The 26,819-nt window shown below is 34.5% G+C and overlaps 1 protein-coding gene across 23 annotated transcripts in view; it reads right to left on the bottom strand.

Moving 5' to 3' along the window:
- Positions 1–26,819, bottom strand: part of C2CD5 (C2 calcium dependent domain containing 5) — a 67,268-nt gene that overhangs the window by 26,369 nt on the left and 14,080 nt on the right. For 15 of the 23 annotated variants that reach the window (XM_040595872.1, XM_040595873.1, XM_040595871.1 and 12 more), the window contains 4 exons: positions 26,141–26,292; positions 20,659–20,744; positions 14,992–15,100; positions 886–1,000 (listed from right to left, as the gene is read on the bottom strand). In XM_040595872.1, the coding sequence (XP_040451806.1) occupies positions 886–1,000; positions 14,992–15,100; positions 20,659–20,744; positions 26,141–26,292 (462 nt within the window). Of the gene's footprint in view, positions 1–885; positions 1,001–13,129; positions 13,196–14,991; positions 15,101–20,658; positions 20,745–23,066; positions 23,262–26,140; positions 26,293–26,819 lie in introns of all 23 variants that reach the window. The other 8 variants (XM_040595880.1, XM_040595886.1, XM_040595884.1 and 5 more) reach the window with 3 other exon arrangements.

Genomic DNA, 26,819 nt, shown 5'->3' on the forward strand with positions numbered 1-26,819 from the left:
ACAGACACACCTGGCCCCAGGAGGACCTCTTCATGGATTACTTTCCTGAGCTAAAAAGAGACACAACCTTTCCTGGGCCAGAGAGAAGGACAAGTAACTGGATGAATCCCAAATTAACTTTTCCCAATCTCCAAGCCTCTCACAAAGTTTGTTATTAAGCTACCAAAACACAGAAGATTGGAATTTTATTAGACAAAGGGAATACAGTAAGACACTTGAGTTTTGGCCTGAATGAGAGGCAGGGCTAGGGAATTCACCCTCACAAAGACTCACCAGTTTAGTATGTTAAACACTACTGCAGTACTCAAAGATAAAAATAATTACATGCATTTTCCAAAAAGACATACAGAACGTTTACACTTAAAGTATTCTGCATCTATCAAGCAGCGTATTCTCCTTTACCTTGCAATTAATACAGCCCTAGTAAAGAACTTGTGCCTTCAGTTTGAAGTTTACTGTTTTAGTACTGGTCTGCCAGTTGTTACCCAATAATGAAAATAAAATACGTATACTTTTAGGAACAGTCTTAACTATTTAGATAGATTAGTTTTAGAAAACTTAATAGATAAATCAATATTGTTAATAAAAAAGTAAACATGCAGGATTTAATTATTTTTAAAAAAATAAAAATTGTAATAGTCATTAGAACAAACTTAAAACCCAGTAAAACAAAAAACAAAAACCAAAAAACTCAAAAAACACATAACAACAAAAAAAACCCCCCACAATACTGAAATCTCAGAAAGTTACTTTAACAAACTCTCCAAAGTAGTTACGTTACACAGTACCAACAACTGTGCTGAAACAATTTATCATTTTTAATCCACTGAAGATTCAATATATTTTCTGTGGCATTTTAAAAATCAAATCATCATCATGATTTACCAAATGCTAGTTGATTCACTGTAGCCCACTACAGCATGACAACCCAATGCCTTGGCATGGGATTTTATTTCTTGTCGGATTTCTGCCCACCATGCATCTCGTGTCTCTGGTTCATCTGAAAGACAAAGTATAAATCAGTTCACTATTCTGCACTACGTCAACATAAAGCTTCATGCAATTAATCTGAAAAGTCAAATTTTTCATATTCAAGAGTTTTGCTGTATCTGGACAATTTTATTTCCTAGCTATTGTACTTCAAGCAAACACTAGCTTTTCCATTAATTTTCTTGTTTATCACCCATGTGAACAGGTTCTGATAAACTACTGCATTCTTCTTCTTGTCTGTATGACAGGTAAGACCAAAATACTGTAGATACTGTTCCAATCTCTACCCATACTGTCAGTTTCCAACAGCACAAGAGCAGCATGTAACTTGCAACAAAGCATCACAGATACTCGGTAATAATGAAAAACTAATAGTAGTAGTAATGAAACAGTATTTGTAGCAATGAAGTATTTACTTCAGTATACACTTGACATCTTTGAAATAACCTCAATAGTTTTTTCAGCTGCCAGCAGTTCTCTCTGTTAACCAGGTTTTAAAAATATTTGTTCAAGACCATATCACTAATCCAACACATGGCTCTGTGGTCCTTATTTCAGCACTTCTAACTTGGAAAAGCAATAGGTATTTCAAACTTGCTGCTACGTTAACATTAAGAAGTACAAGATGTATGTTGACTATGCATTTGCCAATGCTTTTTTGCTTCAGAATCTTGACAACCACACCCTTTTTATTCCCCTCTCCTCCAACAGATTCCAATTACCTTTATTATCTTTGAGGTTATATGTTAAAATGTATCTTGCCTGCTCTACTTGAATACTACATTAAAAATGCGAAAGAGGGCTACTAGAATAAGTTTATGCAATCTATTAATTTTAACTGTTAAGCAATTAGTTTCCCAGAACTAAAGTTCTTGTCTCACAAGCTTTTTACATATGAAGTCGAGTACTGTCATTTAGAACTAGTTTCTCAACTGTTTCTTCTTTCAAAATAGCTTACCTGAAACAATGAACTGAGTTGAAAACTATGTCAATCATTGATACATAAAATAAGGGGGAAAACAACAACAAACAATAGGCACTCAAATGCTACGAAAGGTTCTGAGTAGATAGATTCTTACACAATTTCCCTGAAATCAACTGGACTTTGCACAGATACAAACTTCTAGCCATTGAGATCCCCTTGCTGAATCATAACTTAAAATATCGATGTCAAAACCTGAGATTCATTGGGAACCAATTTTGTACTATCAAGAATCTTTATTAATATAGTGTATGATACCCTATATCATACACTAGGTTCTCTGACAACATGACAAACAAAAATGAAAGATGCAGATATACACATATTTTGAACTTTACTGAAACAAAAATATTGTACAGCAAGAGGTATTAATTCCTGAATTTACCTCAACTTTTCATTTAGAACTGGGCTTTCAGCTTTCTAAAATAAACTGATGACAATTTTCTAATTTTTAAAAAGTAAGCATAGTGGAATGTATATTCAGCTATACCTAACTTTAGAGGTTAATGCTTGTGTAACTCATAGCACTGTATTAACAGCAGCCTTGGGTGTCCAGACTGAGGTTTATCTAACCTTTGCTTTAAAATATGAACAATGAACAGGGGGGGGAAAAAAAACAACCAAACAAAACCAAAACCTACATTGATAGTTCTTAGGAAGGTTCTCTGCATTCAAGACAAAAATATACACATTAAGACACATAACAGACTAAGGATTTTTGTGAACTGTTTCAATCATGTCTATTTACATCCGAGTTCACCTTCAGCAGGCTTCAGTGCACTACCAGCAGAAGCTTGAGGCACTGCACTTCACTGTTTCTAAACATGAAAACACTGTTTAAACACTTTCACTGACAGAAAATCAAATGCTCGAGATGATACACAGTAATCCTGACTCAGATGGTTGAAGTACCTGCTAGCAAGTCTTGCACTTTGCAGCTTTCAAAAGCTGAGAACCATGCAGGAATAACCCATCCCATTGTAGGGTTGGAGTTGCCAAGCTCAGCTACAAGAACCATTTGTGGTACACAAAGGAAAGTGGGAAGCGAAATGTCATCTCTCTTGTGCTCGCACCCCTGTCTGAACAACAGGCTGCAACTGCTGCCACCACTTAATGGCAGTAGTGGTAGGTGCACAGAGCAACTCTGGACATCCATTTCAAGGCAAAGGCTATATTTGTCAAAACGGGAGAGCTGCATGGGAGATGTGAGACCACACACACATTCTGTACATGTTATCACTAACTCTTTATGGTGGAATGGACATGGATCTTGGGCGTAATTCCTCCTTCCCCAGCCAACCATGGACACGAATCCTGCTTATCAATTTGTGTTTCTCTTTATAACAGAAAAGTCTAAGTAGGAAAAGTGGTTCACTAACTATGTAGAACAATTCTTGCTCAATTAGACTTGATCACAGGCAGCTGGTTATAAAGATTGAACAGCCACGCAAATTTCTGTACTTCGCAGAAAAACACCTACAAAGGAGAAGTAACCTTTTTCTGGACAGAAACAAAGCCCCCAAAAAGCCAGCTTTACTAAATCATCTTTCTTCTCTTCACAGCTTTAGGTACCATCTGGCAAAAAATTACTCCTACTTGTGACTTTTCTATGACAAAAAAGTGCAAGAAAACATGAAGTCATGACAAAGGAGTTGAAAGTGAGCAACAGGTGAAATGACTGGGGATGAACAGGGAAAGTGCTGTGAATAGACATCTGTGAATAAAGACTATCACACTGAAAAGGTATGTTGCCACAGTAAAAACTGAAACAGAATGAAATGCTGAAAGGGAACAGATACACTTAAGGGGAACAGAAAAGGTAGAAATAGTGACGGGTCCCAAACTCTCTGCAAGCATGTAACTTTCCTCTACAAAAATTTATAGTTTAAATTAAAATTTAGGAACAAGTTCCTAAGAGAGTAAACATAATCTTCTCACCTATCTACAACAATGCCTTATCATAAAGGAAAACACATATTGTTGTGAGCTTGCTCAACACTATGTCTTGCTAAAGCAACATTTAACCCTTTACTCTGAGAATCTGTTCAACAGCAGAATTAACAAAACTATTAACTACAGTAATATAATGGATCATTTTCATTCTTTCAGAGGTAAGAACAAATTTCCAGCCATCATCTTCAGTCCAACAAATCCTTATTGCACAGGTTCAAAAATTTCTATAGGAGTAATGCATAAACAAGTGTTTGTAAAGAAGACAGGGTCCTCTGCTTAAGACATTTCATTGAGTATTTATTTCTTCCAGAAAGAGGCCAAAAATATGAATCAGTATGTTTATATATAATGTACATTTACAGTTTACATGAACTTACCTTTGCATATTAAAACACAAAATGATTGTCTACAATTAAAATCAAACACCATGACATTGCAATAATAAATTGATACAAAACACTGAATGCAGTGCAATGTGTAGCATTCATATTCTTCTGACAAATATTTTCACAAGCAGCCTTTTTTGACACATGAGCCACACAATTTCACATGGGGATGCCATTGTAGCATTTACAGGTTTAGTAAAGCTAAGGATTTACATAAACAATTAGAGGAGTTAGGGAAGCAGGATGGCATGTGTCCAGTACACCCTGTAAGAGTGTCTGTTGTTTTTTGCTAAGGCAAAAGCTTAAGAACTTAGGGTTTGCGAAGCAGATTCAGCAGACAGTAGCCAGAAACGGTGGGTATTTTGGCGCATGCTTGGATCAGGTGACAGTACAGACTGAAAACTATGGCAGCTCACTGAAATGGTTACAGAAAGTAATGGCCCTGGATTCTAGGTGGAAGCAAAAAGGCAAGCATACATAGCACTCAATCACAAGCTTTTCTAGCAAATCTACTGAGTAGTTTATAGCAAGGTTTATCTACAACTTTAGGGAAAAAAGTTTCAAAAATTACACTGCTATTATGCACCCTTTATTGAAAACCAAAGACTGAATATTAAACCTACTTTTATTAATGTTTCAAAATTGGCATGATATTTATAACGAAGTGGAAGCAAAGCACACTGTTTCTGGAGTTGAAGACCTGAGCAACAATGTTGTCAGCAGTACAGCACTCTATAAAAATCGTGCCAACTTAAACCTCCTCCAACTGAAACTTTCCAAACTCATTTTACTAAACAGCTTTAGATGATACACACAGCAGTGTATTTCATTTGTGCCCGAAATTTTCTTTGAGTCCATCACCAAGGCACCTATCCACCACCAAGGCACCTATCTCTTTCCTTCAAAATATGAGGTTGACTTCTATGAGGCTGTAATGTCGACAGGAAAACACCTGTCCAAATCTTCTACCTGGAGATAATGCTAGATACTATCAATACTTTCTCATTCATAAGAAGCAACACTTTTCCGAAGTTATTTGCTAGAGGTCCACTTGTTCAGGGCCTTTCAAGATTTAGCCAGAATCTGCATTATGCTAGGTCCATACAGATTTTTAAAAACTGAAGAAAAATTAAGAATGGTCTCTTGATTACACATATCATCCTCTAGTGTCACTGTATAAAAGCTGTATCCCTAGACATCTTGAGACAATTACCCTGAAGCAGGAACTGTATGATTCATTTCAACCTATTTCAATATTGTATAATTTAATAAATATTTACAACATAACGTTCTGAAACGAGGACAATCATACTATGAAAGTGTTCAAAATCTGCAAATGACTCAATTGTTCTGTTGTCTCAAAAATGGCTACAGAGACACCAGTAACACACTTTCAGATTTAATCTTTGAGTCTTTCACTAGGCAAAGCCATCACCCACATCTTCCTTATCCCCTTATTCTTCTATCTTCTTCATTAAAACATATTAATCAGCTTACACAGAAAAAAACTGTGGGATTTGGTTTTGTAGGTATTGGGGTTTTTTTTGTAAAAGACACCTTTGTTTGGTTTATAAGCACCCTTCCCTGGTCCTTGAAGTTTAATTTAATCCTCTGTGGTTATCCATAGGTGATTCCTATCATCTTTCTAAAATATTTAACAAATATGTAAGCGTACAAAAGCCAAATCCTCTTGTCTGTAAAGTTTAAACCCAAAACTTGGGTAGTAAATAACTAAACCTATAACAGACTAACTTAAAACTTTCAAAATGTTTTCAAAGCCACTCCATCTTTTTTTTAAAAAATTACTCCCTATATTCATCTTCAAGACTAGAAGATGTGAAAATGAAAACTTTGCTTAAGATACAGGAAGTGAAGGAAGTAGGTTACTGGGATTTATCAAATGAAAACTAAGATACACTAAAACAGCAGAAAACAGTGCAACCACACCACCAAAGAGAACAGGTACACTTACTCCTGCAAAAGTACAGACAAAACATCTAGCCTGGATAACAATACTGCATTACTACTTTTCTGCCAGATGAGGTCAGAGAGTGCGTATCTCACTTCTCAAGCCCGAACTTCTAAATAGCAAAAAAGCAGGTTTAAATTTGGACATTGAAGAAATTCTTCAATTATTGAAGAAACTTGTTTTTAAACCATTTAGGATTAAAAATGCATCCAGCCTTCACACATTTACAGGATGAGGTATTTCAGCTGGCTGACTGAACACAAAACCAAATCACTACATGACCACCAGAAGACTGCAAGAGCACATAGTATAAATCGTACAGAAAAGCAGCACCATTCCTTTTCGTGCTTTAATGCCTATACCCCAAGATGGAAGAGTAGCAAAGTGTTCCTCTAAGTAACATTCCCATCAAAACTCATGAATTCTTTTCTTATATTCTGAATTCCATGAAAAAAAAAAAAACAAAAAAACCTACATCATTGCTAGGAGGCTAGAGAACACAGTTTTTTCTTACAAAAGGAAAAAAAATAAGTTACTTTACATATGAAACAAAATTAACAGAATCTCCATAGCTTCTATATCTCTGATATGAGTGAATGTATTTGTGATTTAGACAGAAACATATGGAATTATATTTTCATTAAGGAATTTTAAAGTGGATCAGGGGATGTTTTTGCCTATCTCATCCCTAAAAGTGAATTATAAAAATCCTACTTCAAAGTTTGGCTTTTGGAATCCTACCTTAACTTCCCACCAGGTAACTCTCTCAGCCATATATTCCTGAACAACTGTATATTCTCCATATCCCTGAGAGCAAGTCTTGAGATGTCTCACTACATTGGCTCACCATCTCAAGTAAACGTTGCTTGGAACAGTTTAAATGCTCTGATACCTAAGCCTTATGACTGACATCACTAAACTAGAGTATTTTATACAGTCTCTATACAGTAACTTATCTGTGACCTAAACCAATTCAGCTTTGTAAATCTAAACAGAATGTCTCAGATTAAAAATAAAAATAATAATAAAAAATAGCAATGACTTGGATTTTCAAATCGAAAAAAAGTAAACCTCCACTGTTCTACACTTTGTCTATCAGTCACACGTTGCAAATTACAGATGTAACTGATCTTAGGAATAAACATGCAAGAATCACTTGGACAGACTACAGTATAATGTAACCTTTTCTAAATATTAGAAGTAATCTTTGAGGCAATAGTTTTCCATAAACTGGTTCAACAAGATCTACAAATACCACCAAGCATTAACTACACAGCAGTAACAATAACCCTATAACTTTTGCTTTTAATTGTAGATGAAGGTCTGATGAAACAGCAGAAGCTACAAAAAAGTACCATCTTAAAAAAAAAACCAAAAACACCACCACAACTGCAATCATACCAAAACTTCAGTAATAATTTAATTTATAGCTAAAGGAAACAAACAGGTGATACACATTCAAATTTTAAAAAACTAAAATAAAACATAAAGCATTTGAAGACAAAAAAGATGCTCAGTGTTTAATGTACATAATTAAAAATCAAACTATTAAGATAACACTTGAAAATAAAGGTTTAAAATTCAACTTACTTCCTTAAAATTGTTATGCCCAGACACAACAAAATGTTACAATATCAGAAGTCAATTTGTCTCTGGAAAATAAGTGTACCAGGCCTGAACGTTAGCTTTGTCACTCCAGCTTTTAGTTACAATTTCAATCAGTCATTCATCCTATAATGGTGAAGTCCTCATGGCTGTGCATAAGGTTCTTCTAATCAGTAGAGTGTGGGATACTAACAAAAGATCTAGGAATCTTTTAATTGATCCTATTACGATAACAAGGGCAAGGTCTGCCACTTTGAAGAGCTGCTAGGTAATAAGCTACTTATTCTACCTCCTATCTCTCTCTTGCTTTGTTATCTTGGCATAATAAATATAACTTATTTTAAAACTTGAGCAATCCTCAAGCAGCTATTACCCAAAGCTGGAGACGCTATGCTGTAACAAAATGTGGTTTAAAACCTGTCCTATCTATTTTATAACTAGCATCACAAAATTAACTACAAGTACGATTTAAAGCTTTAAACAAGCCAAACTAGCTGGAACCTTAAACCAAGCAACAATAATAGTAATTTATCTAACATAGCTCTTGAAAGAAACATACAGATTTTTAAACACAAAAAAATTAATCTCTCAACAAACACAGATGTTCAAAAACATGACTGCCACTTTCTTTCTGACTACCATGCAGAGTATCTACCTCTCTGCACAGCTGAAGAAATGGGATGGCATTATTTGGCATGAAATGATACTGCCTCCGTATCTCCTATTCATTGTTTACACTCCTCAGGCTTCTATTTGTAACATTCACAGAACTTCTGCATTCACTATTTCTGTGCACTCAATACAGTTTGTTTTAAGACAAACTAGCCAGAGAAGCCTCTCTAATCTTCTGGATCCAAGGAGCCTCTCTACAGCGCCTTTTGGAGTGAGTTCAGGACCTCAATGAGAGGTCAATTTAAGAGAGACCAAAAAGTCAAAACTTACAAAAACCTGAAAATATTATTGCAAAAGGTCAAAGACAAATTGCGCTGGCTAACAGAATCCAAAGTACAAAATGAACCAGAAAAAAAAAGAAACCAAAAAAAACCCCCAAAAAAACAACAACCAATCAAAAATCCCTATGGTATTTCTTTATAAGAAGTATGACGTATTAAGGAAGGAAGATCTCTTGTGCCTAATTCAGCTCAGATAATGATCTTATCCATTAATATTTACCAGAGTTATTTCTACAATCCTGTTACAGTCAGTTAGAACTTGTATTATCTGCCATTTTCCTAACAAAACTGTCCACAGACATTTTACAAGGACATGTTTACCTGTTATTACATAGTAGTTAGGAAGGTGTCCTTTCAACTAGAATCATTCTAGTTTTCTTCTAACAATGTATTTTGAGCTAGACAAAACATTCTACAACTGTACCTTTGCAACCACAGTGACACATCTTAAGGCTGAAAAATCTCATTGTAATCCATGAAAGAAATTGTATCAAGAAATTTAGTCAAGCCCCCTATTTTGAAATGAGGAAGAGTAATGTGCAAGAAAAAGAATAATTTTCCACAAGACCAAGGTTTTCTCTCTTATGTACTATCAATTCAAAACAAAAACTGTAGTGCAATAAGCAACAGTTTTATTGCCGCATTTGTGCGGTGAAAAATCTATGATGGCTTTCACACCATTAGCCAGATTTCAGGGAGACTTTTAAATCAATATGAACAGATTAATTAGCATTACTTACTATTAGGCAAAGAATTTTAAACCGGATATTTTAAATGGCAAGTTTATTAATTTATGAATCTCTAACAGAACACAAGAATGCTATTCTGTACTCACTGACAGTGACCACCCTTTGTTCAGTTACATAAATATCTACTCAGAACTCTCCACAAGAAAAATAATGCACAGTCCCAAAGAAAACTAGTTCATTAATATAAGGGTGCATCTGTTTCACAAAAAGAATATTCAAACACCATTCACATCATAAAAACCATTTGGGAATATTCACTCCTCTGGAAAGGTTGCAGAAAAGTAGTATTACTGAAAAACACCGCAGCCCTCTGTTCAGAAAAGGCTCTGATGAGTGCCTCAACCTCCTATTATCTATCAATACACACTGATGTACAAGTCATCAACCCAGAAATTCTCCAAGAACAGGGGAGAGGTCAAGCTTAAAATGTTGGTTTTCTACTATTTCTGAATGATAGCCACATCAGACATCAACAAAACCATTTTGACATTTTCTACTGTGTTCTTACAAGTACACCACATTTACAGCCCAGACAGCAGTACGAAATGTAATCTACACATTCACTGTATGTATTTTTGTGAAAGAAAAGCATTCAAGTTACAGAACCAAAACATATTCAAGCTTTCCTCTTGCATTTCCTCACATACAAAACTAGAGTTCTGGAGAATTTCACACTCCAACAGCAAGACCAGATATCACACAGGGAGCCTAGGAGATCCTTAGGAATTTTAAAACAATCTTTTCTCCTTCCATGTTTCTGACTGCTGGAGCTGAAGAATCACTGCTGAAGCAGCTCCCTGAATGAGGGGTTTAATGAAGTAATTATGTGACAACACTGTATACATTAGTGCTATGGAACAGTCATATGCAAAAGCAGTCTCTATTCAACAATTTCCCTGGACTCCCTAAGGAACCTTTCCTCTCTCTATTTAATTTCAGGGAGAAACTTTTAACAAAGACCCAGTCTTCTGGATCCAGGATTCCTTTCATATTTTTGTATTTATAGTACACCTTAAACATCCCTTTTCAGCGATGCATTATACAGAGAATACACACCAGTATGTCTTCCACTGTATTACGTGCCCTCTTTTCTATGCACTTGTGCTTGTCTCTCTACTTTTATTTTGCAGGTTCATCTTGATAATCATTTACAAACATTTAAACAATTTTGCCATTGAACTACATGCAAATCCCAGATGTTTAAGGAGCTTCTATTCATGAAACAGTCTTTACGTCTGCATTTGATTTTCAAACATCTTCAAATCTCTGACTTTTCAACACCATCAGATGGTCCTGTTGTATCTTACACATTTAGTCAAACAAGCTTCTCCCTCCACTGACAAAAAAAAGAAACATCCTTCTTTGCTACACAGGTTACTAGCAAACTTAAATGAAGTCTGAACATTTTCAAAAAGGAAAATAATTTTAGCCTACTTATGGTTGCGTTATATTCTTGCTAACATGAATGTAATATAAAGATGTATTATTGTTTTCCTTAAGCTGTATAAATCCTTGTTTTCCTTCAGGCCAAGTATTAGCCAACAATGACAGCTGGCAATAAAGGTCTAGAATGGGGAGGTGGAAACTTCTTTGCTTTCTCAATGGCAACAGATCTGCACAACATGTTCATTATTCCAGCCTAAAACAGAGTTAGCTTGCATGTAATCTGCAACTTTACTATCCATCACGCATTGTATGTAACTACTTATCTACGAAACATACACTCCAGGAATATAAGCATAACCCGCTCAGTCCCTAACTAGTAGGATTAATTAAGACTTACTACAGAGCTGCCAACACATGTTGAGGCAACAGAAATACAGACAGTTCTCAGCACGGTATTAACTCTTAAATTACTGTTTGGTTTAGACCTCTCTACTCCAAAATTTGAGTACCAACGCCCCTGAGTATAAAATGCATATGTAAATATAAGTATATATGCACCTTCTTTTCCTTGTTATCTCTAAAAAAATTTAGGCTACTTTTTTGGATATTCTGTCAAGAAATGAAGTCATGACTACTCCTTAGCTTCTTAGGTTTACATTGCTGGATCACTTGCTAGCCTAGCTCAATGTATGTTTAGGTCTGCACATAACTCATTTACATCATTAATTCTAATAAAATTCTTCCATGTTAACATCCTACTATCTCAAAGAAGCAACAATTAATTCAAACTTTCTAAGGCAGCATACAAGATGAAAAATTTTGACACCTTTTTAACAACTTGGATCAGACTATACTATACTAGTAACAGATCTGAGAATTTCACAATATTATTTTGATATGGAAAGTAAAATTAAATTTAAAAAACCAACAAAACCAGAAGACTTTGTAATTATAGTATTACAGGACGCTTACTGCAGCAAGGAACAAGAATACAAAAACACGCTAATAGTTTTAGGCTCTACCTATCATTGAACTATTTGTAAAATGAAAAATGTATATAATCATTTAAACTGAAGTTTAGAGCATGACACAGAGCTTCACTGCAACAGTAAAGCACCAAGGAGGAAAGTTTGTTTCCAAGGGAAACAAACCCCCAGAGGTCAGCTTTATAGCTTTTTACTGTGCCAGCTTTAAAAATATCAGTTTGGCAAGGTCTGCTGGCTTTGGCTTAGATATTGTATGCAGAGAAGTTACACCTGCCTTTCTTCCAAAGCATGCCACATTTCCAGAGGAAAAGGGGTGGTGGGGAAGTCTTTATTTCTCCCCTTAACAGATCAGCACTCTAAGTGGCTTTTATGTAGGCTGCATCGTCATCAACTCACCCACTCTCGCTGCAGCTGTATAAAGAAGTCACACACTTTGATCCCTAAAAACTGCATTAAAAAAAATAGAAAATTGGGGCTTTCTTTAAGTTAGGCATTAAAGTGATTAAAAAGTTCAAATAATTATGCTGTAAGTCCTACAAGCTGATTGCATTTTACAGTACAAGACCTATGAACCAACAAATCCCAAACTACACAGTACCCTTCTCTTTAAACAGACAGTCCTCTGTGTATTTTCCATTCTTTTGGACAATGCCTGTACCTATTATTTAGAACAAACACATTCATCAATTTCCCAAATTAATAAAAGTACAGCCATCCTTGAAGAAAGTGCAAGCTCATGCAAAACCAACAAAACTAACCAACAGCCCCCCCAAATAAAACCAATCAACAACAACAACAAAAAAAAAATCAAAAAAATTAATTCACAGCTGACATGATCCCAACTGTAGAAATAAGAATCCATTCTTTTTCCCTAAATTACTTGCTTCATGGACACTGAGCTGAAAGCTACTACAAAATAATAATCTGAACATTCAGCTTTCCAGATTGATATTAAATTATTCTTAGCAATACTATTTTAATACTAAAACAATGTTTTGCAATTTTAAAGAAAGCCTTTAACAACATTAAAACAAGACATGTAGGCATTTGATGATTAAACAGATTTAAATTTGAAGCATTAACCTAAATATCCTAAAGCATTTCTAAGAACTTCACTGAGCTGCCATAATTTCTGTCAGCATATGTAGTACTGAATGACTAGTAAAATACCTGAATTGAAACTATTCCAGTCTAGCAGTTTGTATGATCTTGTGTTACCCATAATTCCGACAAAGGCTGAGTTCAAAACAGCAAATTAGTAGATCAGTTATAGGAGCAGAATAGTGAAAAAAAACTACCAACAAGAACACAATTGACAACACCACTCCACAGGAACTGGAAAGACACAGACAGCAGAGTTAATAAGAGGCTGAAATAGAAAGGGAAAAAAGGAGCATGCTATAGCAATCTAGTACTAGGCGTGATCAAAGTGTACAGTATATAGCAATTATTGTCTTATTGGTAAGTTCTCAATCCACCTTCAAAGGTTCTTTCCTCTTCTACATTCTCCTGGTTTTTGGTTTGCCAGTTTATTGGTTTCCTTTAATATTTTACAGATTTGACTCCAATGCTTAGTATGATCATCACTGTATCAGAAATTTTTTTTCTGCTTCTTCACCTTCCCTCCCATAGCCATGTGCCTTCATTTCCTCTTTTGTTTTCATTGTTTTGCAATATACTGAGTTCAAAGTATCATGCATCTTACATTCACTTGTCAGGAGCAATCTTCAAGTCTCACAAAAACACTGCAAAGAGCCACTTAGTTGTGCAAAGATGCATCTCTATCTTCTCTTCTTATCTTGCTTTCAGTCAGTTGTAAAAATAAAGGAGTGTATAATGCAAGAAATTAAGTTTTTAAAACTTCTGACCAAAACTGATTTTTTTTCATTTTGTCTTAAATTTATCACACATAAGTAACCTGTATCAGAATCTATTGAGAATACAGAAGCATAAAACAATTTTGTGGCAAAGAAAGGGATGATTCACATATAAATTATATTTTGGCATTTTTCTTAATCTTCTCTCCACTGTGTAAATAAATCCTAAAAATAGGAAAAAAAGACAATACTATGCACTCATGTGCTGTAAAGAAATCCCTTAAAGTAGGGGGGGGGGTCATTCAAATTAAGTCTCTGATTTTATTTTGTGTTGTCAGTTTGCTGAATCTTTAGATCAGCACCAATCTACCCAATTACAGAATTACTTGCCTTCGACCACAGGAAGAAGAAAAAAAAGGAAAAAAGATATTTTTTTTAACTGCTTTTAAAGAGGCCTTTGCACAAACTTGATTACTCCTGACTAGTGCATGCAAAACCACTACAGGTGCTACTTTTTACTCTCCTCTGTCTGCATTTTCAAGTGCACTGTTAACTCCAACGTTTTACAGAGTATTCCTCAGCTTGTCTCAGTGAATGTAACAACAAAGTCTTCAGAGTCAAAAGTAACTTAATTCTGATGTCAGCACTAGGACATGCAAAATACACATGTTCCAGTACTGGGGTTCCCAGGTAAATATTAAGTAAAAATCTTGAAGTGTTGTTCAGTATATGTTTTTAAGAACAGAAACAAAGCTGTAAGGTTTTATCAAAAGAGGTTAAAAACATGTATGGAGATAAACTGTGGTCATTAGTCCTTAAGGATTTCAAGGAGCTGAAAATTAAAAAACATTCACAGTTAAGATCAAGCATTTCATCTTATTTTTGTTTTAATTGAAAATTTGCATGAAGTTTTAATATTAAAAAGTGGTAAAAAAATAACTTAACCCTCAATAATTCAAAGACATTTAAGGCAAAGATACTGGATTCAGAGTATTTTTGTTACTTCATTAACTTGCTGAAAAGTTTCTCACTAAAAACACACCCTCTGAATGATTATTATTTTTCAAGTTTAAATGATTGTCTGAAAAATATTGAGTTGTTTATACAGTGTTAGAACAGATTTGTATATTCAAATACTGCTATGTTATAAAGATTTGAAGTATGCAATCATTATGACCGGACTTGGGCAAGGAAGTTGTTCTTGTGTTAACATACCAGGATTGTGAATGCGATCCAGGAGCTTCACAGACCGTGCACTGACAACACCACCAACGTGGACAAGAAAGCCTGGTGGAAAGGTCGTCAAGGTAAAAAACGGAAATTCCTGTTATGATTAAAAACAAACATCAAATGACTGCTTACCAATCACTGCTGATTGCCAATAAACATGCAGTGAATTGATATTTCCCTGAAATACAGGCAAAGCAGTTACATTAGGCCAAACGCTCTTCAGGCTTACTAAGCACTACGTAACCATGCATCTCCATAGACGCATAGTATAATAAAAGCAGAGGTATTATACAGTGTAAGAATACTTTTCCCCCATAAATTGTATCTCAGCACAATTTTAATAAATAATCAAAACTTTACATATTCGTGTTAACAAAGCCTCTATTGGTCCACTTTCAGGATGGCAGCTAAACAATGTAATTCTACATTCATTAGCTGATACAAAATAAAGGAACGTTTTTCTCCTTTTTTTAGGTCTTAGTGTTACAACTGACTGCAGTCTGATCCTGAAGCACAGGATAAAACAAACTGTAGCCTTGTAAGAATTATGAGTATCTAATTACAGGAGAACATACCTAGAAAATATTAACTGACTGCTCTGCTAGAATCATAAGCTCTACATTAACAAGTAAATATTCATCTTCTAGCATAAAGTCTTTGAAATACAACTGTAAGTTCTTAAACTAAGGAAATCCAATTCATTTGCATAAATCTTTTTTACCAATTCCTAATTAAAATATAGAATTAATAAGTATTAGAAACTACTCAAAAATGTAGTTCATACAAGAGGCAAAGTAAGTGATAATAGTAATTTCTCATGACACACATGATGAAATAAACCAGTCATATTCAAAGAAGGCGAGCCAAAAATTAGAAGATTTTATTTTCTATATTCTATGGAATGTATATACATGTTGATAGCACACTTATGGGGGAAAGGCAAAAGATTTATGTTCAGCAATTTTAAATGCATAGAGGCAAACAAAGAAAAAGAAAAATCATGCAATCGTGGTTTGTATAGTCATGATGATTGGTTAAATGGAAAAAATAAACAGTCATTATATATGAAAGTACAGTACAGATTCCTTTCTCACGTAATTGATGTACTTGCAACAGTACAGTTCAACTGAGCTTCTATCTAAACAATGCACATGCTGCAGATTAAATTAGGATCATGGCTCTTCCAGCAATACATGGCATGAAAAGTCCTCTTAAACTAAAGCCCAATGCAAAATTAAAAACTAACATTTCAGAATTCTTAGCACCCATGTTATTAAAGGTCCTACAAACTTCAAGTTTTCTGGATTTTTGTTTGACTTAATTTTGAGTCTAAGAGGCAAACTTTGAAATCAACAACCATAGTATCAACAACCAGAAAGGGGGGGTGGGGGTGGGGAAGCCACCAACCCCAAAAAACACCAAAACCTACAGCTGTGCCTTCAAAAGCAGGAACATTTCACCATAGGACTCTGCAAATCTGCTTGACTAATCTGTCTTCAGGAGCACGGATGGATCTCTAGAGAGGGCTCCAGAAAGGTTCTAACTGCAGGTTATCAGAACGGTTGAGAAAGCTCTGACTACAACACAGTTTGAACTACTTTTCTGTAAGTTTTTCATGCCAAAAAATAGAAAAAATGCAGTACATCAGCACTTTGTTAGAACCCTCTTTCACTGTGGCTCTGTAATATCAACTGTGCAGTGAGTCAAAAGTGTACTGGTAGCATTTGTCCCTGTATCCATTACACTCATTCAATATGTAACATACTTGCTCTGTCCCTTGAATACAGTTATCCCACATTAATGACTTAAAAAATAATTTGCTTTCCCAGAAGTACAGAAATCAGTGTATGCATATACCACCTATATGAAACTCCATTAAAACTATACTACATTTGTATTTTATACGTACATATATATACTCACCCTTACATTGTACTAAAGCAGTACGTAGTGAACAAAGTGAGTGATACTCCATGCTCTCAAGCATAAACAAATCCAATGCTTTTTAATCTATATTGAGATTCAGAAATTACCTTCTGTTTCTGTTCATTTTCATAAGGTTGCAAGTAATTCTAACATATTCAGACTTCGTTTGCCTGATTCTCTACCCTACAAACCAGGCATAAAACTTCAAACTACTAACATAGTTTCATCTCTGCCAATATATCGATACTTGCAAGCCTATATTATCATACATCTTAAAATTAGACCTATGTCTTATCAGTTAATTTCAGCCACAGACAAGTCTGGGTAACTGACTCATGGAACCGTTCTGACATACTCCCATTAACAATGTCTCATTCATTCTGATGCAGATGGAATTGCATCACTTCATAAGATGGCTTTCTCCCCACCCCACCCCTTTTTTTTTTTCTTTTTTTTAAGCTCATTTATAAGTTTTAGGGTTTTTAGCATTACGTTACTCAAAAACAATTTCCAGCCTCAATTCAAAAATATAAAAGCTATACTTATTGCATGGAAACAGAAATCCCGTCAGAACCAGATGCAGTACTTCCGTATCACAAATCTCTATTACTGCAATGTGCAAGGAACTAACTCAAGGTGATGCAAGCAGAGTATTCCCGTGTGTGAGGAGACATGATGAAACTTAAAAGTTTCCACGCTACAACTGAAGATGGTTAATTATTTTACCAATGCCAATTCACTGCAACATTTCACAGTCCCTTGACTGCAAAGACCCTGAAAGAACTGTTACTGCTTTAATCCTTGCAACTACATAGAGATTTCATAGTTGGCATTTCAGGAAAGCTTGATAAGGTTAAATAAAATCCTCATGAATATTTGTTTAATACAATACTTAAAAAATGTTTGTGCATACACATACATGTATTGCCAGTATTCTTCTGTTCATACATTTCATACACAGACACACAAAATAATGAAAAAGCACATGGAACAAGGCTACACACACGTATCATCTGGTGTTAGTGCCGGCTGAAGCAGTTCTCATATTCTCTTCCAGCCATTCATTCATTGCCATCATCGTACCACTCCCTCAGATAATGCTTGTAATGCTCAGGTATGTTCATAGAGCTTTTAGGGCTGAACCAGAGTAGAGAACTAGTCCACATGATAATTTCCTGGTTAAATTGTTTTTATTCTAAACACATTTACTGTGCCATCTCACAAGGTGACCAAACAACCTTAAAATTTTTCTTCAGCTGACCTGAGGGGATGGGCTGGATAGTAACAAGAAGTCACAAGAAAGAAAAGTTGCTTAAGTCAGCGTTTCAGCCAAAAGAATCACACAGAGAACTGCGCTCTAACACAACAGTTATCTAGCAGTGCTCTTCAGAGATGGCGATCAACAGATCTCCATTTTGAAAAGGCAGCAGAAAAGATCTCTCAAGCACTTGCAGAATGCAGACATGGAGGAATAAACAGCAATTGTCCAAGTTGAAGCCAACAGAGATACAAAATACCATTAAGGGCAGCATTTGGCCATTTCTACAAAAATGCAAGCTAATTTTTGTGTGTAAAGTAAGCTCACATTTGCCCCCTGACGGAAATAGAGCATATACATTTATAGATAGAAATATACACAAAGATAACTGTGCTATAGTTACATTTGCTATCAACATTCACCCTGTGAATTTCTAAAAATATACTAATGTAAAATATAACATATGTATGAGTTTTCCACAGCTGGTGTATTTTACTGGAAGAAATTGAGTAATATTAGCCTTCCAACAAAATCTGTTCTGGTTTGCAATTAGAGTTATTTAAGGAACACATTAAAACCACATTTGATCAAAAAACAAAGCTGTGGAGACAAACAGTTAAACGAACTCGTTTAAACATTCCTTAGCATTACCATATACCAAATTAAACTGAGCTAATACTCAAAAGAACTTACTAAATATCTAACACATAACTGAAATGTATTATACATACTGAATTTATTCTTTGTTTTCCCAAATAAATGCTACCCTAACTCAGACAAGTAACTACAGTGCCCTATTTACATGTGCAATATCAAAATAAAAACCCTTGTGTTATTCATTCTATGTAAGTAACTCAACTTTAAGGTAACCCTAAGAGGTAACCACAGGAAAAACACATCCAATATGAAGTTTTCAGAAAGACAGTATGAACGTGGCTTTTGTATCAATTCACAGTCTGCATGATTGCTAAATCATCATCAACAGACCCAACATTTTATCATCCTATTTTACGGTATTTTTTTCCCACTAGACAATATACAGGCCTTATAAAAACAATGTGCTAATAATTCAAGCTCTAAAAATACATCAAGTGCTCTTAATATACATTCCTAATTGTTTCTAAAAAGCTTCCTAAGGAAGTAATAGATCAGCCATGAAATGTCTGAAATGCTAGCAAAATCAAAGGTAAACAGAGAAAAGGCTCTTCTTAAAGCATGTTTTTCAAACTAAAACATTAAAAGCAAATAGCCATGGATTTTTATTTAAAGAGAAATTAAAATTGTAATTGAAATGTATCAACATGCAAAATACTAAGTAAGCAAAAATATGCCGATCTGATAAATGCTCTTAAAATAACAGAACAAGTATTAAAAAAACCTGCATAAACAAGATTACAACGAAATCTGAAGAACCTCACAAAAAAAGAAAATCAAAATATTTCAAATAATTGTTTTGAAATCCTCAATACAAGAAAAAAGGGCTACAAAAAGTGTCACACAATGTTTTGGAACATACCCGCCTTCTACAGAACCTATGAGGCGATCCTCCCTTAGCAACGGATAACACAAAAAATGAGAAGAGAATCATCCACTTACTCAAAATGTTAGCTATTCACTTATATTTTACAGATGTCGCTGATTTTGTTTTCAACAAACGTATAGGGTTCTACGTAAGTAGTTCAGACAGTCAGAAACTGTAATTAAACTAGAATTTATTTCAAAATTGCAAAGCAGTCATATTTCTTCCTTCAAGACAGCTCATTAATAACATTTTGACAAAATCAGTATATAATCTATCAAAAAAGTTGCAAGCACGCATTCCAAATTTACACAAAGAATTAAAAAAAGTGTTTTTATTATACAGCCTATTCAGCATAATAACAGATAGCATTTTTAGTCCTATAGAGGTTCTTAAAAGAACTGTAAATCTATAAAGCTTGTTTAGGGCTTGTTTAAGTTACCAGTTTTTAAAGGCTACATGCACACCATACCACGTAGTAGATCGAAGGCTAAGTTATGCACCAAACTACTTTTCAAAATTGAAAGTTTTCACAATTATAACTGGGATTTTCACCTTCTTTAAATCTATTCCAATGTTTCTGAATTTGGCTTCTGTAAAAACTTAACTAAATACATGATAATAAAGAGTTTACCTTACACATGCATCAGTAACAGAGACTAAAGAACAGTAATTTTCGCTGTAACTATTTCTTGTAACACCAACCGTAATCACTGTGTGTTGTGATTACAGTGCTGTGCACATTACAGTTATTAGCTCCACTTTTCTTACTTCTTTAGTAATATATTAAAATTTGTGTATAAAAGAGCTATTCAACTTCTAACATCTGCAGTAAAAACCTAAAAATTATACACACATTTAAACAGAAAGTAGCAAGGAACCACTTAATTTACTACAAACTAGATTTTCACTTTACTAGATCAGAAGTTGTAAGTATAAAATGCCTTACCCTTTGTTCCAGAGCCGACTGAGTCTGTTGTCTTAAAAGAGTTTTAAACGGACCCCCTTCTTTTCCAGCACTCCCACTGCCCATTCCTGAAGAGTATCAGTACAAATGACATTCAAAGAAACATATTATAATTTGTAATCAAACTTTGATTTAAAAATATATAAAATAGTCATTGAAAACAGTCAAATTATTCCCATAATTCTAATTCTCAGGGAAAAAAATGCTGAGCATCACAGTTTAATTGGCAGGGGGGGGTTGTTTTGGGGTTTGGTTTTCACACGACTAGTGGTGTTCTTTTAGCATTTGGACACCAAAAAAAATTAAGATATTTTTCTGCTATCAATCTGAAATAAAATTTAAAAAAACCTTCAATATACAAAGACTTAAAGATCTGTGCTTTTTTCCTAAGACACACAACTTGTAGGTTTTTTTCTTGTTACTATTGTGGAGTTTTGCCTATGGTTTCAATATACATCTACCTCCTCTGCTTTTCACAGATTTCTACATCATCAGATTTTCAGCCCTTACCAAAAAGGGCTGCATAATCACCACTAAGTCCACACTGTTGAACAATGATTCTCTGACAGATTACTCTAGTCAAGTATCTCTCCCTACTATCATAATTTTTTTAAAAAGTAGTAACAATCAGGCTTTCTCAAAGTTTCAGAATAACTAAACCACCTTTCCTAATCACTGGGAAGAGACTATACACATAATTACAGCAGTGAAAAGCAATGCAAATCCTTTGATTTGAAATATAAACTGAAAAAAATTACCGATTAATTTTCTTTAATATCTATGCAATGAAATATTCACTTATCTGATTCATTCCAAAAAACTAAGGACTACTGCTCAGCATTTAAAACTGCCACACTGATTACTATATTTGCATACGCATAACCTGCAGATTATCTGTAAAATGAAAATAAGAAATAAACTCCAATTTTGCATAATATGGGTAATTTTATCTTTCTTTCTTTCTTTCATATATTTTACTCCCATATGTTTTACACCCACCTCCCCAATACAGGAGCTTTTCTGAAGAGATGGAAAGTTTTAGATTCACAAATACCTTCACTATTGAATTAACTGTTATCCAAGGAACTGTACGCTTAACTGAGTGGTGTCAAGATGCAGGTTATATGTATGAAATGTTATCTGCTCTGTGGTTAGAAATCACAAAAGTAAAAAAAATAAACACATACCAAGATTGTGTTTTTCCTAAAGTAAACACAATGCTGGTGAATCAGATTTTCTTGGTAATATTTCATGCCTGAAAACATACTATCATTGGTATTTCTTTTATCTAAAACCATTAGTGCTAACTGGACAAAGCAAAAATAAACACCTAAGTTGTACAGGAAATCACAGGATTATTTTTTTTAAAAAAAAAAAGTGTCAGGAGCAGGATGAAATACAAACAGCACAGTGCAAACAGTTATGAATGAAGCCAAGATTTTTTTTTACAGAATTTGTAACTAGTTTAACATAACTTGATAGTTTTATCTTCTGATCAAGCATCTAATAAACATGAATGAGATTGTACATATACAAAGTGCAGTTATCTGTTTTAACCAGATCTGGAAATAACACCAGACTTAATAATATATGTTAATTCATTTCTAACATTTTCAAGAATTACCAGACTATCATTACCATATAATTAAATATTAAAATAGTATAATTTTTAACAAATATTTTTAGCTGTTCTTGGATAAGGAAACAAAAATAGTATCTGTATAGTCCCATTAAACAAGATTAAATTGCTTTTACTATTTGGCATTGATTCTAAATATCATTGTCAGGGACTATACAATATTTAATACAGACAAACAGCATAAATACTGGACATGAAACAAACTCAAAGAAATACAAACTAATCAAAAGAGTTTCTACAGAAAAAGCAGTAGTATCAACTATTTAAATCTGTGAAATAATGCATGTCAGTGAAATGGAAAAGGAGGCAGTACAAATAAAAAGTTTGTACAGGCTTTGTTAAAAAGATTAAAAAGCTAGCCACCTGATAGTCATTATTTCAATAAATTATGAATGTATTAATGAGCAAGTGCTTGTTCCATGCAAAATATAGGAACAACTGAAAGCAATAAGGGGGGGTAAAAACCCCAGAATTTTAGTCCAATTACCAAAGGAAGCTTTGCAAGGGTAAAGGATAAAGTTCTGCAGCATAAACTACATATGTTTCAAATCCTTAAGAATCCCTGAAGCTGTTTAATGTTTCTGGGGCAGAGGTGAAAGATGGTATGAATAGTCATGTAGCCAGCAGTTTTCAGAGGCTAACTGAACAAAAACAAAAGGTTATAGAAGGCTGTGTGTTAAATGCCCCTATGTTAAGTAACAACAACATTTTCTTAAAAGTTTAATTAAAGGCCAGAATAGATTGATCCTACCAGAAGCAGCCAGAAGCAGCTCTTCAGTGAAAGAAACACTTTTCCTCAGAACAACTGGGCTGACATGGCTAGAGTGTAGAGGGTTAAGGCTAGACCCCGAGAGGAGGAGACAGGACTTTTTAAGATGTGGGGAATCACAAGAGAGTGTAGGGGAGCTGGGAAACAGGAAAATCCTAGGTCCCTGTGGGGAAGGTGCTGTGGAGGAAAGTAATAGAGACAAAGAGATGTAGATTCAGAAGATGACTAAAGAAACAGACGGAAGAAATCAAAATGAAGCCTTTTTTTTTTTTCTCTCCAAATGAACCAGCACTTACTGCTAAATTATTTCTCAACATACAAAGAAATGGAATGACAATACAGTTCCACAATGTGAATGAGAAGCATATTCTCAAAAATAATGACCTGATTAACTTTAGTTTGAAATTAACTTCTTTAAAAGTCATGGTAATCTAACATTTATTTTAAATTTTCTGCAAAATTTGATAACAAATACTATGGAGTAAAGGCTAAATAACAAAGTCTTCTCACACACTTAATCTGATTGCTTTCATTATTTAGGTACAAAAAGTTATTTTCCAGAGAAGCCATGGATTTGCTTTATGACTTTGAGTTATAAATCTCGTAGAATTTTAAGTTCCCACAAAGAAAAGGAGTTCTGACCTTCTCAATTTCCTCCAAACATATACTATGTCACATCAAAATGTATCACCTGATTAAAATGTCACGTTTTTTGTCAGTTTGATATTCTCTTAGTTTGCAGTGGCGTAAAATATCACTATTCACAGAAGTCGTCCAATTTCAAACCAAAACAAGCTTTCTCAGCACAGAATAATTTCCCCTTATATTTAGACCAGATACAGATGAGAATGGATAACACAAACACAACTGTATTTTATAAAAGACACTAAGATCCTGATTTGGAGCTACTGAAAACTAGATGCTTAAGCAGATCCAAGTTTCAATCTCCTGTATTTAGTTACTCATATTGTGAAACTGTGGTATCTGCACTCTTTTTCCAGGTTAGTCTCCATCTCAAACATGTGAACACACTAGATACCTGACTGAGAAAGAGAGGAACAACCTGTACTGCAAAAACATCAGAAAATACTTCATTTCTCACATCAGCCAATCTTGAGTAATGAGTATGTCAAATTTGATGTTTAATGTGTCATGAGAGATGTTTGCTTTTTTTTTTTTTTTTTTCCAAAACTAGCATCACCAACATTCATACTGAAATATTCCAACACAGTAACAGTCTTAGGAAATGAAAACAGATGTCTAAACATATACAGTGAATTGTTAAAAACAACATACTGAATTTAGTATGTTATGGAAGTATCTTGTGTACATCATCGAATTTTTGGTAAAAGGTAAAACAAATGACTCAAGAGGTACGGTCCTTTTATGCTATTAAAATTCAAAACCTAGTATGTCACATCAAGACACAGAGTTTTTAAATGCAACCAGCAAATCCTCTTTAGACAAGCTTCAGTAGCAGAGTTAAAAGCCGCCAAAAAGAGTGCTAGCAAGCGAAAGTATGCCCACCGTTAACTTTAACACTAAAAAGATAGCTAAAAAGTATCTTTATATACTTGAAAAATGCCTAAAAATAAGAGGTACCAATTACACAATCTGCTTCAGTTCTGAATGAACTGACGACTAAAGACGAGAGGGTCCATTCACCTACAGAACATCACCAGGAACGATATAAGGTTGCTGCTTTAAAACTTTACAAATTCATAACGAGTTGCCACCTTCGTGAATTCAGAACATTTACATCTATAAAGATGACCATGTATGTTACATTTAAATTCTTAATACAACACAATCCTTACCAAGGAAAATCTGACCAAAAGAAACAGGTTTTCAAATATTCAGTAAACCAAACACATGAATTTGTGGTTCTCCCGCATAAAAAGCAACCAGTTATATTTCTAGGTCCTTTAAACAAGGGACCACCACAGGTTACCCACAGAACACTCACCACTTACACAAAAGAACAAAAAAAAAAAAAAAAAAAAAAAGTGTCCTTTTGCTCGTGTTTTTAAAAACAGGGCAAAGAAGACAGTACTAAGACATCTTCCTAATTGGGAATATTTTTTAACAGATATCTAGGGAATAAACTAGTTAAAATAGTTACTAGAACTGCATTTGAAGGCAACATTTAACTTGTCAGCTTGAAAAAATAATTGCAAGGGGTGCTATCAAGTAAAGCTGAACCAACTACTTCAATATGCGTAAAAGTTTTCTAGATTAGATGGAGACAAGAACGTTCTGAGCTTCAAATACCACAACTTAAAACAGCATTTAAAAGGCAACCAAACTTTTATAAACAATTCTGCAAAATATTTTGCCCTACAGTAGCAAAACTGGTCACAAAATGGAGAATAAACAGATAATAATTCTTTGAGCTGTGCTGACATTACTGACATGATTCTAACCACAGACTGAAAAAAAAGGAGGGAGAAAACAAGTCGAAGAAATAATGATAGACCAATGAAGAAAGAAAAATGCTTTTTTGAAGATGGCTGGAGTATAATTTAATTCACTTTCAAAATGTATAGCCATTTCCATATGCCAAGGAGATAAAAAAAAGACAGCAGCTGCTACATTTCTAGTATTGCATTTGCAAAAAGGAGTTAAAAATCACAGAAAAATGTATACAATATACTTATCGTACAACACATTAGGCTTGAAGGTTACTACATATTAGTAACACTGTCCTTAACGTATCATGGTAAGAAATGCACTCCCATGATTTGTAATATGAAATGGAGGAAATAAGAAAAAGGCAAGTACTTTGGACTCCCTTAATGTGCTGAGATGTTTTATTTTGACTTGAATACAGTTGTGTCACAGATGTCATTTTAACTTTATCCGGAAGAGTGGAAATATAGGCAGGATTTAAATTTTCACCCTAGTGAAACCTCTTCAAGCTTGAGGCGTGATATCTGAAGTCTCCAATTTCCACATCATTTTGATAACTTAAATGCCAAAAAGCAAAAAGGGGTTGAATGAAAATATAAAAAGAGAAACAGAAATAAAAAAAAAAAAGGTGGGTGGAAGCGCCTTACCAGTTTTGGGTGTCAAACTCAAATCTGTGTCAGAAGAAGAGGACTGTCGACTGTAGGACTTGGAAGGTGAAAAGGAATAGGTTTGGTTTTTCAGAGGGGTGGAGGGTCCTGATGAATGAGTATTGGGATTGGGATCTTCATTGAAGGGAATCCTGCCAGAAGAAGGTGGAAACATATTCAGTAATCCTGTGCCAAAGGACCTGGCTGACAGCAGCATGATCCAAACACCAGGATGGGATTGGGGCAGGGCCAGCAGCTATTCCTTAGGTGCGAGACTGGGGATGAGGCCAGCGGCAAAGAAATGCTGTTTTACCCATTCAGCATTCTACAGATAGATGCTGATAATCTACAATGAAACAATTAAGCCAAATGAAAGGCATGAGATGTGACAAAAAAATTATATATATGCAAAATAAGAAATTGAAAACCGTTTATGGCTTAAAAATCTGGTCAAATACACAATGCTTTGAGTTAGTTTAATAAAGAAAAAATGATTTCAAATTATATTTGTGTTTATACATATTCGTACATTTATGTATATACACACATATGCATTTTAAGGAAAAAAAAAATATGTTTCCTTATCCTATAGCATCAGCAGCATGCCACAGCTAAAAACAGAGCAAAGAGGAGAATCTTTACGGGAACAACTATATTGACAAACAGTTCACTTATGCAC

This window comes from Falco naumanni, chromosome 5, assembly GCF_017639655.2.
Source record: "Falco naumanni isolate bFalNau1 chromosome 5, bFalNau1.pat, whole genome shotgun sequence".
NCBI lineage: Eukaryota > Metazoa > Chordata > Aves > Falconiformes > Falconidae > Falco > Falco naumanni.